This window comes from Bombus bifarius, unplaced genomic scaffold (assembly GCF_011952205.1).
Source record: "Bombus bifarius isolate JDL3187 unplaced genomic scaffold, Bbif_JDL3187 scf7180000007968, whole genome shotgun sequence".
Lineage (NCBI taxonomy): Eukaryota > Metazoa > Arthropoda > Insecta > Hymenoptera > Apidae > Bombus > Bombus bifarius.
The window spans coordinates 838936-856211 of NW_022884354.1; the positions used below are offsets into that span (position 1 = coordinate 838936).

The 17276-nt window shown below is 34.6% G+C and overlaps 4 protein-coding genes across 7 annotated transcripts in view; 1 reads left to right on the forward strand and 3 right to left on the reverse strand.

Moving 5' to 3' along the window:
• Window positions 1–2685, forward strand: part of LOC117210497 (ABC transporter G family member 20) — a 50926-nt gene extending 48241 nt beyond the window's left edge. For all 4 annotated transcript variants that reach the window (XM_033453603.1, XM_033453612.1, XM_033453584.1 and 1 more), the window contains 3 exons: window positions 26–291; window positions 694–780; window positions 1444–2685. In XM_033453603.1, coding sequence (XP_033309494.1) covers window positions 26–291; window positions 694–780; window positions 1444–1658 — 568 coding nt within the window. In that variant the 3' untranslated portion in view covers window positions 1659–2685. The remainder of the gene's footprint in view (window positions 1–25; window positions 292–693; window positions 781–1443) is intronic.
• Window positions 2614–4820, reverse strand: LOC117210530 (retinol-binding protein pinta-like). Its single transcript, XM_033453649.1, has 5 exons — window positions 4399–4820; window positions 4147–4306; window positions 3485–3590; window positions 2921–3290; window positions 2614–2842 (listed from the first exon to the last, which is right to left on the reverse strand). The coding sequence occupies exons 1-5, from the start codon at window positions 4550–4552 to the stop codon at window positions 2763–2765; spliced, it is 870 nt and encodes a 289-aa protein (XP_033309540.1). The 5' UTR covers window positions 4553–4820; the 3' UTR covers window positions 2614–2762.
• Window positions 4821–5188: 368 nt separating this feature from the next.
• On the reverse strand, window positions 5189–7838 carry LOC117210577. Its single transcript, XM_033453728.1, has 4 exons — window positions 7127–7838; window positions 6192–6335; window positions 5411–5863; window positions 5189–5318 (listed from the first exon to the last, which is right to left on the reverse strand). The coding sequence occupies exons 1-4, from the start codon at window positions 7139–7141 to the stop codon at window positions 5244–5246; spliced, it is 687 nt and encodes a 228-aa protein (XP_033309619.1). The 5' UTR covers window positions 7142–7838; the 3' UTR covers window positions 5189–5243.
• Window positions 7156–17220, reverse strand: LOC117210571 (kinesin-like protein KIF9). The gene is made up of 14 exons (XM_033453716.1): window positions 16901–17220; window positions 16663–16814; window positions 11332–11425; window positions 10914–11096; window positions 10659–10844; window positions 10150–10364; window positions 9734–10087; window positions 9569–9668; window positions 9234–9357; window positions 9041–9159; window positions 8835–8969; window positions 8360–8752; window positions 7902–8253; window positions 7156–7213 (listed from the first exon to the last, which is right to left on the reverse strand). The coding sequence occupies exons 1-13, from the start codon at window positions 17012–17014 to the stop codon at window positions 8188–8190; spliced, it is 2235 nt and encodes a 744-aa protein (XP_033309607.1). The 5' UTR covers window positions 17015–17220; the 3' UTR covers window positions 7156–7213; window positions 7902–8187.
• Between the last annotated feature and the right edge of the window lie 56 nt (window positions 17221–17276).

Consider the following 17276-nt stretch of genomic DNA (forward strand, 5'->3'; position numbering starts at 1 on the left):
CATCGTCAGAATGCTTTTCTTGCAGTATTGTCTTCTTCTTGGCTGTGGCTCTCACTTCTTCTGTTTTGATCATCGAGAGAATGGAGGGTCTTTTGGATAGAAGCTGGGTAGCTGGAGTTACACCGGCAGAGGTTCTTTTCTCTCATGTGATTACACAATTCGTGGTGATGTGCGGACAAACTGCATTGGTACTCATCTTCATGCTCGCTGTCTTTGATGTTGAATGTCAAGGACAACTCGGCTGGGTGATCGTATTGACGATTCTTCAGGGCCTTTGTGGCATGTGCTTCGGTAAGTTCAAAATCCATAATTGATTCTTGAAATTTCTGTGTACAACGATCAACCATTAGGTAACAAGAGCTGAATTAATGCTGACTCATTTCATTCCAAGATTTATTACTTTCTACAAGTATTATATTATTAAAATAAAATATTCGATATTTATGACAATGAATTACTAGACGAGGGTTAAAGATAAATTTGTACAAATTTTGTTCGCTATTTGCTCAAATAAAAGTAAGTTTATACAACCTAGCCTGAGAGGATTATTCACATCCTAAAATCGTTCTTGTATTTCATTTTCTATTTCAATATCGTCTGTCTGACGAAACATATTGATCGACTTTTCCTTAAGATAAGTTAACGGAACAAATTAGAGGAAAGACTCATTTATGTTTTTCTTCTTGTTTCTAGGGTTTGTAATTTCAGCGATTTGCGAACTTGAAAGGAATGCAATCCAGCTGGCTTTGGGTAGTTTCTATCCAACGCTTCTATTAAGCGGTACGTATGTTATATAAATTGAAAGCATGTAATGCACAAGATAAAAACAAGTAAAGTAAAAAGATATAGTCAATGATGCAATGAAATGTTTGTTTCGAACTGCGGAACCTCTTGTCACAGTGAAAAGCATAACATTTCCGTTAGAAAATTTCTTAATGTAAAAAACACACGAATTTAGCAACGATCATTGTGATCAAGTGTCAGCTAGTAAAAGTGAAAGTTATTCGCATTTTTAATTATGTTCCACTTGAAGATGCTCGGTTCGTACATTTAAGAAACATACAGTTGCGCGACATTAACCCAACCGAGAATATTATTGTAATATATAAGAATAATCAACGTATGTTGGACTTTGACTGTCCAATAATTAAAGATTAATTCACCGTTACTAGACTGCGAATATTTGTGCAAATTCATATTTTTATGTTATATAATAGAAAATAGATCCTTGCTAGAAAATTGATGTACCTACTAAATATTGCGAGCACTATAATTTAAATATTTATACATCTTCATGCATTCTGTTTGTATTTGGAACTTCGAAATTTCCATGCATAAACATCCACAGTTTATTCATTCCAAGAAACTACTTCCCTTATATTTACCATCGTATCAATTAATTTACATCCAATATGTAATGTTGATTTATTTGCCGAATTTTAGGTGTGATTTGGCCGATAGAAGGTATGCCGAAGTTGCTTCGAGTCCTAGCTCAGTGTCTTCCACTGACAATGGCAACGACATCACTACGTGCAATGCTGACACGTGGCTGGTCCATGTCGGAATCGGATGTTTATTTCGGCTTCATCGCAACCATCGTCTGGATAGTTCTCTTCCTCACGATAAGCATAGTGGTACTGAGGCTCAAGCGCGGATAAGACTTGATCGTAGCATTTTCATATCGTTATTACCACGTGAAAGAGAGAAATCAAGCTAACGACACGTTGGCTCGACTCGAGCAACCACAGTCAGCCATCGCGTCGGTGGAAACTCGAAGCGAGGAAAGATCACTTCAACAGCTTCCTCGAGACGATCTCGTAGTACCCTCTGTGCGTGAATCTTCAGATATATGTGATGCTATTTGTGCGCTTGGTATCTTCTACGTGTGAATCAGGAACGAATGACTGTATATCTGATCCTTAGGGATTTCTTCTCTTTTATCCTCTCTTTTTATCCTTCTTTTTTTAATTCAACGTCTGTAATATAACATTTATTCGCACGACGATGCATTTTACTATGGATATCCACAAGTATTCATCGTCTCGTTTAAATTCACCTATTAAGAGAAAATATGCTGTACAGATTGCTTGGCGATGAATGAGACGATCTTTACTTAAATCCAATACAATGTGCCCTGGTATTTGTCGTAAATTTGTTGTAAGTGGTTAAGTTAACAAATAGCAAATTAGATATAGGACAGTTTTACTTGCCCATGACTTAAATGTATGTTTTATTTATCTTCTGACGTCAAGAGGAATTGTGTAGTTAAACGGGAAACGGAGAAAGCGTTTCTCTAAGCGTGGAATGGAAATACGTTTCGTATATCACGAGAGGAATATATGAAATAATGTATAAAAGCAAACTTTGATCGAGATAATTACCGGATGGATATATATATAATTAGAATAATTAATATGCGCTAGTGTGCTTAGTGGTTCTAAGATACGAAATATGTACCATATTGTAGAATGTAAATTATAGCAATTATATTTTATACTTTATCGATCTTCTTGATTATTCGTGTTTTAGAGAAACGGTTACTTTGAATAAAATTATTCTGCAAGGAATACATAGGAAGCATGTTTTAGAACAAAAGAACAGAAGCACTGTATATTTCCGTTTTCCGTTCTCTATTTTCTGTTTAAAAATCATTTACAAAAAAAATAAAAAATATTTCAAGATGTCTATCACGTAGTTCTTTATTAACCATCTGAACAATTGCATGTGCAATCCCTCGTTATTGCAAATTAGTCTCAATCTAGTTACTTAATCAACGTCAATTTGTATTTTTCTTGCTCGGCGAACCATTCTCCGTTCTCTATAACCGTACGCTTCCAATACTCTGAAATGTAATTAAACTGGCACAATTATTATTCACCTTATCTACCTACATACGAAGACTTTATCAAATAAAATATACCACTTAATTCCTTCACTGTTCCATTCATACCGCCATATTCCTTTGGCAACATATTCACTGGCAAAGTTTCGTATAACTTTAATTTATCACGTGCATGAACATGTACTCTTTGTTTCAACTTTGTAGTCATAAAGCTTCTGAAAACGTTTAAGACTGTATTTATGAATTTGTGAGTATTGATAAAATCCAACGAGTAAATTCTAACAGGATAGCAGCCCTGCCATGCGTGAACTAGATTTTTAATAACACTCGGTGGTAATTGAAATACATGCTCATATGTAATTCCACTTATATCCAAGATAGCCGTTATACCGTGAATCGTTACGGATTCGTGGTCTCGTAAAGCTAGATCCAAAATCATTAACGATGCCTGAAAAAAGAAAAGTTATTTTATTGTTTTACAAAATAAATTAATTTTGGATTTCGTTCCTGTATACAAAGCAAAAATTTCGTTCGCGATTATACCTACGAATTTAGCAAAATTATCAAATGCAACTACTTCGTTATTTCATTTGCAAGCTGCAATTCCGCTCTACGATCACTAATATTCAATGTCTTTTATACCTTCAACATGTCTGACATTTTGTGTCTATTAGGAGAATGTGCTGCAGCACGTATTATCACAACCATTCTGCCCTCGTTATCTAATTTTCTTAAAGGCAAAAACACCCTGAAAAATTAAGCTTAAAAAGGAACAATTTTTCTTACATACAAAGTGCATTTTTTAATTATATTATGGAAATCGCACGTTAAACATGTACGTGTAAAAAATATTACAAAGAAATTACTTTAGAACGTTATACATGAACGTGTAAAAAATATTGCAAAGAAATGATTTTAGAAGTACATACATATTACATTGTTAGTAATGTTTGAAGTAAGTATGGCTGACATGCAGAATTGAAACTGAAACAATAGTCGATTTATCATACTGTTACGATTTATCATACTCAGATAAGGTATCAACATCGGCATTATACCCAACCTCGAGCTTACGAAAAGATACTCACAATTTATAACGCTAAATGTGACCAAAAAGGCTAGAGATATCGATAACATAAATATTAAGCATTGTTTTCACTATATTTAATTTTTAGAAATAGCAATATTCAAGAAAGTCGAGACGCTATTGAAATATATTAATTTCCTAGATATTATTTAAAAGTATGTAAAAATCATTAATGAAGATATATAAAAATATATTTAAATATTTTTATAGACATTACCCCAAATCAAAGAGTTCTTGCAACTCTGGTAGAAATGGATCCCTGTTGCTATACCATTCTGGAAGATTCGCCCTCTGCTTATAATAATTCCATAATTTAGATTTTGTCTTCTCGATATTAAATTTGCATGCCCTCAAGAAACGTAGAATGAAAAAATCATCTATGAAAATATAAAATGCATATTTCCTTAATAGCAAAATAATAAAAAGAAAGAGAAGTTAATGGTGAATGTTTAAAACGAATGATGAATACCAGTAGGTGCGTGTAAATCTTCATTCTCCGTTATCCATTGCCTTATTTCAGCAATTTTAATTGGTCTGGTTTCGTCTGTTTCATTCAAATTAGCCGCCATATACGCTTTCTCCTCCGTAGATAGTTGACAAGTATATTCATTTAACGTCGACATAATATTACATCAATTATTTGTCATTCGCCAGTAAAGACACCAAAAATTAGATTTTGTTTAATACTCTTTTTCGCATTTAAACAAACATCTTCAATATTAACATATATGTCACAAATAGAAGCAAGAGAGAACAAATATCGTAAATGCGCGATCTGCCGACATCGAACGTCGGTAGAGATCTAAACGATCTATAGCGCAAGTACAAAATAAATTGGAGACATCTATCGGAGTGTTTGCGATATCTGCACGTACGATTGAAAATATGTTTGTGCACTGAATCACTGATTACTGACCATTGGCCAAGGACAGGATAAATTGACATCACAGACGAAGCAAACTCGTCTGTGCCAGTAACACAGATAAGATCCAGTATGTACCATACTGAATCGGTAACATTACATTTGACACGAAAATGGTGAAGTGAAAATAGTAATGATAATGGAGATTCATGAGACACGGAAAAGCATTATATATCACGCCTATTTTGCAACTCATCTGTAACAGAACTTTGCTTGTTGACTCAGTCCTAATAAATTTTTAAATACATTCTAAATGTCTAAAATATATACTAATCAAAATGAAGAACGTAATTTACGTTCTAATCAAAATGTATTTATTTTTGACACATCGAACTGATATAAATGTAAATGTTTTTCATGTGTATACATATACTGACATCACGTCACGAATTTTAATTATTTTTGTTTTCCCCGTTATTCTGAACCATACGCGGTTGCACCATAGTTTCCACAAGAAATATTTCTTTCTATATTACAAAAAAATTATTTTTAACAATCATAAAGTTCGATTAGCACCGATGGTAGTAGCACAGATGAAATTGTAATAGTTTAACCATACCTCGGTAATCTTAAGTAAAAGCTGCTGCAGTTGGTTGTATTTCTTTTCAAAGCTCTTGATTGGTTGTTTTTTTTCAGAATTATTCTGGAATTCTACGAGCGTCTTGTTTCGTTCCAAAAACTTTTCAACTCTTTGATAATAATCTTTCAAAAGGATCTTCAACTTCGAATATATCGAAAACAAAATATTTATGAGAGATCCATCCATTATTAACATGCGCAAAATTAACATTTCCATATTAGCGAGAATATTCCTTCGATATGCAATACTATCAAAATTGTGAAAATATTCTTCGAAGACTACAAAATCTTCCTCATTTTCATATCCTCCCATCTCTATGTCCAAATATTCCATTTCATCGGCATCTTCTATATCTTCATCATCATTATCATCCAGAACGTCACTATCGTACACTATCAAATCCTCCATATTCTCCTTTAATTGTGTCTTATACTAAATTTAAGAAGTATTCAAGGATTATTTAATAACTAGAGTATAACTAGAATAACTGCGAATATTTTTATGAATATAATTAAAAATTCATGTTTTCATGAATGGAATTAAAAAAATGGAATTTAGTTAAAGAATGGCTTATTCATTTTATTATATTATTCTTATCTTATTTATAGTAAATATTATAACAGGTACCATCTTTTATATTTTTTAATCTTCTACAAATGTACAAAAATTCGCAATTCATTAATACTATTAATACATTTTATTTCAAAGGACATCATAAACCAGTAACACGAATGCACGTTATTTTATATCTTAAACTTACTCGAGAGTAGCGATCTATAACGAATAGCATCTTCTTGTATTCGCACGAATGTCTTTTCAAACATACGTGCAATTCTTCCATTGTAAAGATATATCCTTTTCCTTCCTTTAATAATTTCTCAAGAAATGTTTCCTTCCGTAATAACTACAGACACGCAAATTGATTTTCGATGTAGAAGAATCGATAGAAAAAGATTTTATATAGGGTATCCTAGTAATAATCATGATACAATCGACAAACGATACTGCATGGCAAAATAAGTAGAAAATATAGAATAAAATTTGTTTATGTGGCACTTCATTTTCATTAAAATCGAATTTGAAAATTTATTTATAATAGTGTATAATATTCGCTTGTAGCATATGTAAATTTGGTTAATTAATTACTGGATACTAGTAAACAATTAACAAAAGATTATTCCATATGCTGAAACAAGTAAGAAATGTAGAATAAAATTTTTCCATCTAAGATATCGTTTTTAAAAAACTACATTTGAACAGGTTTAGTTAAGAATACATAAATTAAATAATATCATAGTGATACATAATATTATTATATTATAACTTAAGTTATCATAGTCTGAGCTAATTATCATTGCATGATAGATTGTACGCACGCAAATTACAATAATGAAAAAAGAAGTTAAGAATTTATCTGGTACACGTGTACTTGATAAATTTTCAAAGTTGATTTTGATTTGATTTTTTCAAATTCTCACACGCAGAATAACCTCATGTCGATTATTTATTCTTGTCCAACGAGGAACAGGTCAAATCAGAGTATACTTGATAAATTTTCAAATTCGATTTTCTTAAAAACGGTGGGCCGTGAAGATAACTTATCCTATATTTCCGACGTGTTTTCCACATAAAATTACTCCCTCGCCTATTATACCATGATATACTGTGACAGTCTGTATATAGCGTACTTACTACCTTTTTACTTGTCATTGTAACAAGTAAGATATGGCAACTTTCGTTAATATTCTTAGACACCAGCGCTAAGTGCACACAGTTTTTATCCTAGAGTCAAATATTTTATAAAACTAAACAAAACCCAAATTCCATTGTAAGCTTTTTATATTACACTTGAACTGAAAGTAACTTAAACATATACAAAACAAGATTTCGATTTTCTCAGAATGTTTCATACACTATTCACAACTGAAACAATTGACAACTAATAAAATCTATCTTCGTCTGCTGTCGAACGGTTAACTGAATTTCTGTTTACAATTTTGTAACGTGACACTAACAGTCGGATAAGACGATTTGGCCAACAACGGTCCACGAATATGAAGATCAAACCGATGTTAGTAAAGTGTCTTAGTTCCTTTTCCTATTACTCGTAAGTTAATCCTCTAAACATAGTAAATTTTTCTGTCGTATAGAAATTGGTTAATTTATATGATCAGATTAATCTTAGAATTTATAATCTTAAGAAACATTGTGATGCCTAGTGATTATATGTACATAACAACGTGTAATCAATTGTATTTGAATAGAAATGTATCGAAACGGTTAATATACACGTGATTATTAAGTTTTAGACTATGTACTGAATTGATTATGATAGTTTTAATTGATATAATCTGTATATAAAAAATAAAACTTATAGATCAAGTCCAAGACAAATAGATATTAAATTGATTTTAGTAGTACTTGTTAAATTATGCGTAATGTGCCATTAAAGTAAATGATTATAAATTACCTTCTGTACGGAAAATTTCCTAATATGGTGTAATTTTCACAATATCGATGAAAATCTGATGATTACCGTAAACAGTGACTTTTAACCGACAAAAATGAGTTTGTTTCTGTCGGTATGTATCACTGACGTAGTTCAATATGATATCGATAGATGGTATTCGTTCATTTTGGCGGTAAATTACCGCTTTCGTTTTAAATTCGAAGTAAAGTTTAAATTTACTAAAAAATGCGTTTATTGATTTATTAAATATTAGTACTTATTGCTAAGAAGATAATATTTTTGTTAGCTACAGATTAGTACTAGTGCACGTCCCTTTATTGTCAAGTCGTGCTTTCTTCCTTTTCTCTGTTTCCTAATATGGAAGTTTAAGAAATTTATAAAATATTCAAAAAGATAAATTTTTGAAAATAATAACAATATTAATTACAAAATATTTGAATTTAGAATGACAAATTTACCTCTGTTTTACGCAATATTTCTCGTTGAAACTTGTTAAACTTGCGCCGAATCATATCGAACGATTTTTTCTCAGATTTTAGTAATGCTTTCATCGATTTATCAGTATAATGCAATAAATAGGCATTTCTTTCACTATAGTCTCGAAAACCGGATTCCAATTTCGATTTCATTTCAAGATGTTGATTGGATAACGTGACAATTTCACGACGAGCTTGATCGACTTCTTCTTCTAAATTGATTAACACTTTTTGATAACACGAAATATCTCGCTCGATCGTTCTTTCGATTTCATATATTGTTTTGATCTCCTCTGGACTTTCTAATTTCATTATCTGTCGAATTTGCTGATGTTTGCTAAGTTTATCACGTGCATCGTCTAAATTTCTCTTTGCCTAACGAATAATTTCGAAGAATTAACCATTTCAAATCTTTGGAGAAAATTTGTTTAAACATTGATAGTAAACTGCGATATACCTGGAAATATTTATCAACCATGTTTGTAAATCTTTGTCGAACAACGGCAAGAGTCCTTTCGTTTCTATCAAATATTTCCTTCATTTTTGCATATTTTAGTTCCTCTTTTAAGAAAGAGTCAAATAAACGTCGAACCTTTTTTCAATATATGTAAATTAGTGACACATTCAAATGGTTCGAAGAAATGTAGTATAATAAAGTCTAACCGTCATAATATTCTCGCTATTAATTTTCAGAATTTGTTTAGACATTGCTGAATGTTTGTATTCCAGACTTTTGTCGGGAGAGAGTACATCTGCGTAGGGGCCTAAAGTCACGCCTATCGCTATTCAACGTTAAATTTTAGCTCTCTTATGAATATTCTTTAAAATTATATTAGCCGAGTAAGTGTTGGCTTACTAGATTTATCTAAACTACCAACTCTTTCTTCTAACTTTTTCGTATCTTCTTCAGTTTTAAAATCTTCTGCGGAACTCCTAACTCGTTTCCGTTTACTGACTTCATCTTCGGATAATTCAATTTCCTGTAAGTATTTCAATATACATAGCACGGATGAGCTATAAAAAAAAAAATTTATTAATAGACTACGGATTTGAAATTTGAAAAAGTGTGAAGATGCGCACATCATGTTTTTGTGTGTTTGTCGTATCGTGTGTTTTCATTTCTTTAGTTATATTTAAAAACTATAAATTGTTGCATAAATATTGGCAATCTCATTAATCTCATAATCAAACCTTAGGTAGACTTTCTGCTGAGGTAGCTTCCGCTATACTTTTCACTAAACCCTCGTACATCTCCTTTAACTTGTCAACTTCAACTTCCTTGACGCTTAATCTAACAATTCAATCATTTAGAAATCGAACCGAAAATTATCCCATAGATAACACAGATCATGCAACCTGTTATATAGATCCTTGATATTCTTTAGCAATACTTGAGCCTGAGACACACTAAACAACGTAAAATCCGAAATCTTGCCGTTTAGAAATAGAAGAATACTCCGATTGATCTGTTCCATCCGGGCCTTCGAGATATTCATGAATGCTTCTTGATGCAGAAGCATATCGTTCAACATCAGTTCCTTCTTCAACGCATTAACGTCCTCTCGGAGCCTATGCACTATCAAATCTGATTGATGTTTAATATCTTCTTTTATCCTGACCGGTTTTAATCTTGCAATTTTAGCAGTGAATTTTAAAGTCGACAATGTGATGTCAAGATCCTCTCTTGTGATCCGAATGTGAGATATCAACCTATTTTAATTACATTATATACCGCGGCTTGAAATTTATGATACAAATGAAATGTTCATTACCGAATTATGGAAGAGACCAAAAGAGTATTTCCCAAAATCTTCAGCAAATTACTGGAGCGTATTACGTTAACGACGGATGATCTTGATCTTCCTACATACGAAAAGAATTGCTCGAGCTCAGTCTTCATTAAATTCGCCACACCTATATCCACGGCCGGTTTCCCACAATTATTTCTTCCCACTGTTCCTGTGCCAGCTGCTTCCACGATATGTACCTAACGTTTTAATTAAATTCCTAATTAATCATTAAAGACTATCGTCAGATTAAAAGTTTACGTCGTGCGAAAATTTTATCTCAATACTACAGGATAATTGGATTCGATCGAACTTATTGATATCTAAAATGAAAAAATGCAAATGCAGTGAAATTTCATCGATAATATCGCGATTTCCTTCTACGATGACTTTCGAAGCTTAAAGCGAGATTAACGAGCAAACGTTTCAAGTTCTACGATTCTCAATGCCTCAATTCGTAAAGTTTGTAGACGGATCACGAGTCGAACAATTACTTTGGCTGTGGTTACAATGCCCCAGGATGTAATTAGGCTCGTGTTAGACACGTGAAAGGTAATCACAGACGTGGCTAAATGAGACGCCGGATAAGCCGATTCTTTCGCAATCGATCTTCTGACTTCCCCTTCGAAAATTCTCTTCAAACCTTCTTTTTCGTTATCCATGCACACCACGGAGATATCCTGGAATTTTTCTCACTAAAATTCTATCGGACGTCTCGTCGCATTTTTTCGTAAAATATTTTATAACACCTTGAAGGGTTCTCGATCGTTTATCTTGACTTTATTGTTATCCGTGTCAGAGACCAGTAAATCTCTCGCCTCTTTCCCGTACAACTCGACAAAGCTGACACGGTACTCTATCTTGCTGACTTCCGTTCTGTTCGCTTTTTCAGCGAACATTCGGGACAGAAGTCGAGTGACCAGGCCTCTGTGCTGAGAAAACGAATGTCATCACTGTGTTTGCACAATTGATGAACTCATAGCAAAAACGGTCCTCGTCTAGATTTCTCTTCTTCGGGAAAGAGAAAGAATATTCTAGGATCTTTAATTTCTTTCTTTTAAATTCGTCATATTTAAAATTACGCGAAAAGTCATGAACTTTGAGAAGAATTGTTTTTGTTAAGAGCTCCTTAAAATCGAAAATACAAAATATTCGACATAATCGTACTTCCCAGTTGTTTCTCAGGCCGCTCATGGTGAAACTCTTTCCTGAACCACTTTGTCCGTAGCCCATCAAAATACAGCTCACACCGTCTAAAATTCTGAAATTCCGGTTCTTCGACTATATATTATATATACTTCCTATTTATAATCGATACCGTTTAAGACTTCCGTTGTTTGAAAAATTATTAACTCGATGATCTATAACGGAAGTCTCGAACAGCATTAACCAGAAGGTAACACAGTGACTCGTGAAAGTGTTGGAACACTAACGGAAACATTATTTTAACGAATCATGTATCTTATATGTTAATCAAATTCGAAGATGGTATCCCACTGGGGGTAGCCATCCACATGTTATATTACTATATCACTAAACTATAATATTTTACCAAATGTCCTACTGAACAAATTGTAAAATGTAAATAAATAAATAAAAAAAAAAAATGTATCTTATATAAAAGACTTTTATGACACGTATACATGATACGACTATCATGATCATCAAACTAGTAATTTATATGCAATTTCATACTTTTTTTTAAAAGATAATTACAAAAATGGTGTTTAAGTAGAAGGTTGTTTTGCTTATTAAATATGTCGGAGATGAAAGAACATCGGGATTTCCCGTCCGGAATGTTGGAAAAAACCCCAATACCCTAGTCCAGACTTTTACTATAGTTGCACTTAAGTAATAAAAATAAGAAATAGTTTTAATGTTCCAATCTGACTTTATGACGATGGGTTCGGGCTCGAAGTGACATAGCGGCTCACTAGACGTAACCACGGTCACGGGAGGGACGTGTACCTGACAGAGGTATGAAATGATTATATGGCTCTCCTTAAAAATAAAGTGTATTTTCGCGAGGAGAGACGTCAACCGGAGTCGTAAATTCCCGTTACGATTATAGCAATCGACACCACGAGTTGATCGATCCCCTGATTTCGGTTAAGATAATAGGGGTGATTCAGTTAGTATAACACTGTGATTCACAGAATTATAAGTTTTTATTTCCAACAGTCAATTTACACTGTTGAGTAGATATAATTCCTAGATGACAACTTGTCGCCCGAAGGTAAGATAAATATGCACGCTAGAGCAAGGCTCTTATAATTTAACTTCGTATGTTAGTGGATGTAGCACTAGAGGACACTTAATAGAGGAAGTGAGTGTTCGTGCTTAGACTCAGACGTCAGGCGTTAGATTTGTACTTAGTTGTTGACTTTTCTAGCGGTGTAGAAGAATTAAAGTTGAGTGACGATGCTGTGTCGGAGGAAAGCTAGCGATGGGTGTGTCTATCGCACGGGACCATCGGATTTGATCATGACATTTTTGATCAGGAAGTGAGGGCAGTATACATTGCTTCTGATTGAATAAACGAAGGTTGGTGGATTAGGAAGGTCTTGGTCGCCCTCGATAGAAAGTTGATAGTAGGAAGCATCCAAACCTGCCCCCAGGTCACCATCAACAATGCAACAGTTCCTAGCAGGGACTCAGTCCGATACCTGGGCATGACCCTGGACAGGAGACTAACGTGGAAGAAACACATCTCAGATAAAACGAAGCAACTAAAGGACAAACTAAAAAAACTCTATTGGCTCACGGGACGACGCTCCAAACTAAACATACAGAATAAAATTACCCTCTACACGACCGTAATAAAACCTGTCTGGACCTACGGAATCCAACTATGGGGAACAGCAAGTAACTCCAACATCGAAATACTACAACGCTTTCAATCGAAAACGCTAAGATCCTTAATAGACGCACCTTGGTATGTTACCAACGAAACCATCCATCGCGACCTCAAGATACCCACAGTCAAAGAGGAAATAGCAAAATATAGCGACAGATATAGCAAAAGAGTCAACAAACACCGAAACCCCCTGATCACTGGACTACTTGATACGACGGACCAGATTCGCAGGCTGAAGAGGCACTACCCGCTAGACCTAAACGCTAGATTCATTTAGTTATCCAAATTAAGCATATGCACTTACTTATAATACTTATAAATTATACCTATCTATAATAAGTATTAACTTATTGTAAATAAACAGCCATGTCACTGCGCCACACCAGAAAAATTACTGAAAATTCTCAACGCGAGAATTGATTGTAATTTCAACAAATAAATAAAAAAAAAAAAAAAAAGTAGGAAGCATCGTACGTGAGAAAAACTAACTTTCCCTTGTCAAACCGTAGTAGACCATAGTCTTTAGAAATGATTCGCAAGAAGATATTTGTTGGGTCTGAAGGACCTTAGCTAGCAAATTACTGGGATTTACGATGGGTCCTTAAGACTATTGAGGGTACGTCGTAAGGATAAGCGGACATCTGGTGTCCTGCTGGCCCGCAGTGTATGGCCTGGTCTAGGTAGACGGTCGCTCGACGTAACGCAAAGGTTGACCCGAGAAGTGGGGACAGGAGTATATAAGGGCAGTTTCTTTTGGACTACGGGTGAGTTAGTTTCTTAGTTGGACGAATTGCTGATTGAGTGAGTTATCGAGAAGTTACCCGAATCGAGTATTATGTTGCTACTTGTCCTCTCGTGGACCATGGATTTGTCATCGAACCTGAATTCGTTGTTACCATCATCTGGACCATTCTATCGCCATTACTCATAGCCTCTTGTAGTGTCCCCATTTGTATCAATAAACATTAGCTACATCCGCGACGGTAAAATAAGTAAAGTTCATCGAACGCCCCAAAATGCCAACTTAACTCCGATAAATATTATAAGGATTTTACCTTTTATGCGTTTTTATGAAACACACGTAATATATTCACAAAATGATTCTACGATAAGTGTCTAAATACTAAGAAGTGTCGATTTCTACATAGTGGAAGCATCAACTGGTGGATCAAGTCATCCAGGTGAGTCCATTTTACCCCGATTTTGGAGCCGATTGCTCACTAATTAAAGAATCCGTAGTCTTGACATTTTCTGGCAAAAGAACGATTGATATAGTCGTAATGCGAGAAATGAGAAATATTTGTACATCTCAACTCTTGTCCGTTGCCGGTGTTAGTGGTTTTACATTAGAAATAAATTCGTCATGTCCTCACTGATAGTTATTTTAAAATATGATATTGCGATTGATCGTGAAATTTTAAGGCAAGGTTTTGACATAATATTACACAAAATAGCCTCGCTATGTGTAAGACAAATAATTCTGAATATTCGAATTTCTTCCTTGCTGCAATTTTTTTTAAAGCCGTCAAAGCGTTTGCCATAGAGATCCCCAGAGGTAGTCGCATGCCAGGTCTTCTGTGCCATTTGATCCTTTTTCTGGTTGTAGTGACATAAGAAACCATTTGGTAGGAGTGATCTGTACCACACTTTTCTTCATTGTATTCAACAGCGACTGGTGAGTTTAATGTTGCGAACAAACGAAACGAGAGATCATTCTTGAGATTCCTTTGAAAACACGTATGGCAGCCAACGTGTCATTCGTACGTTGTTGTTTATTTGGACGATGTTCTAATCATTGCCTACTCCATGGATCAAGCTCTAGAAACATTGTACACCGTATTAAATATCCTCGTAAATGCCGAATTTTCTTCTAATTTTTCTAAATGCTCTTTTCCAAAAACGTCGGTACTCTATTTGGGACATGTAATTCATAACGGAAAAGTCCGCCCCAATCCGGGTAAATTTGGACGATGTTCTAATCATTGCCTACTCCATGGATCAAGCTCTAGAAAGATTGTACACCGTATTAAATATCCTCGTAAATGCCGAATTTTCTTCTAATTTTTCTAAATGCTCTTTCCCAAACACGTCGGTACTCTATTTGGGACATGTAATTCATAACGGAAAAGTCCGCCCCAATCCGGGTAAAATACAAACCTTGAGTCCTTTACCTGAACCAACGACCTTCACACAGCATACAGTTCATAGGTTTAGCCTTTCATTTCCGAAAATTCGTCCCTAAATCTTCGCAGGTAATGAAACCCTTGTACGCACTTACTTCCGGTAATAAAAACATAACTTGGACGGATAGGCATGAAAAAAATAAGGCAAAAGGTAATTTCCGTCCAGACCGACGCGCCGGTGTTAATGATATTTGACCCGACCTATCCGATAGAACTTCATACAGATGCTAGTTCGGATGGATATGGGGCTATTTTAATGCATAAGACGGAAGAAAAAAATAGAGTAATAGAATATTACAGTATAAGGATTAGCCCTGCGGAATCTAAGTATCATTCATATGAACTGAAGACGGTAGCAGTTGTTAAACGCTGCTAAACATTTTCGCCACTAATTACATGAGAATTTCTTGTCACTGGTTGCAATTCCTTGAAGGCATCTAATAATAAGGTGAAACTTACTTACTTACAAACTTTTAATTTTGTATCGAGAAGGTAAACGAATGGCTCACGTAGATTTCTTTCCGCGGAATCCCATAGACATTGATCATAATATAATTAACGAAGTCAAGGAAAAGAAATTAATCTGACCGAAATCTCAGAAGCTTGGCTTTTAACAGAATAACGTGGGGATCCACAAATTTCAGAAATCGTCACTAAATTGCAAAATGAAGAGCTCGCGGAAGATGTCGCAAATGTGTATGAATTACGATCTGGTACCCTTTATCGTAAAATACAAAGAAAAGGCAGGACTCTCTCCTTGCCCATTGTCCCAAGAGATTTTATGTGGTTCGTTATTAACCATGCGCAACAGTCAATTATGCACTTAGGTTGGGATAAGACGCTTAAGAAACTGTACGAGCATTATTGGTTCGAAGGAATGGCGAAATATGTTCGTAAATTCGTTGAGAACTGTCATGCTTGTCGAGTTTCGAAGGCTAGTTCAGGTAAAATACCAGCTGAACTACATCCTATTCCTAAGGCCAGCATACCATACCTTGGCATACAGTTCGCGTGGACCTAACGGGCAAACTAAGCAGTAAAAGTGATTCGAAATAATATGTCATTGTTTTCTTTAGTAAATTGCGTAAAGACGAATTGCTGATTGAGTTATCGAGAAGTTATCCGAATCGAGTATTACGTTGATACTTGTCCTCCCGTGGACCATGGATTTGTCATCGAACCTGAATTCGTTGTTACCATCATCTCGACCATCCTATCGCCATTACTCATAGCCTCTTATAGTGCTCCCATTTGTACCGATAAATATTAGCTACATCCGCGACGGTAAAGTAAGTGTAAAGGTTCATCGAACTCCCCAAAATGTCAACTTGACTCCGACAAATATTATAAGGATTTTACCTTTTATGCGTTTTTATGAAACACACGTAATATATTCACAAAATGATTCTATGATAAGTGTCTAAATACTTTCATGAGCCGCTGTACATCTTTCTTTACTTTGGCGCGAGGTCTTCGGTTGTAACATGGTAAACCTCTTCTTGCGAAGAGTCACAAAATATTCCATCTGTTTGAAAGCACCAGTAAGTTGGTTTCTTCGAAACGGCTATTCTATTTGGTTGCATTTCTTGTAGACACCGTACGTAGACCTTCTGCATCGAGTCAGGAAGAAATTGTCCCTTTCTAATATCCAATTATCGAAGAGAATAGTCATATCTCAGGTGAGAAATTTCATTACCTTGCGTCCCATGTCGATTCTCACGCACGATTTACACGGTCTCTCAACTGGAAGAATTCTGATGAAAATCTTCATGTTTTTCTCGTTAACATTCGCATCATCGTAATCCGTCATACTCAAGAGAAAGCTATTCGTTTGAGGCTATTGCGTTACGATTATTTTGTTGATGGTGCGAAGTTATGAATGATTAAAGGCTTTCTTCTGGACATTCATTTTTTCGGGGAATTTCTATTTTTTTTTTTTTTTTGTTGCTGTAACATTTTGTAGAGTCGATTGGTGTAACCCTAACGAATGGAGGGTAATTGATGACATATTGTGACAGATACTTAAAAAAAAAAAAAACCGATAATAACATATGCTTGTGTAATTTTAGTTT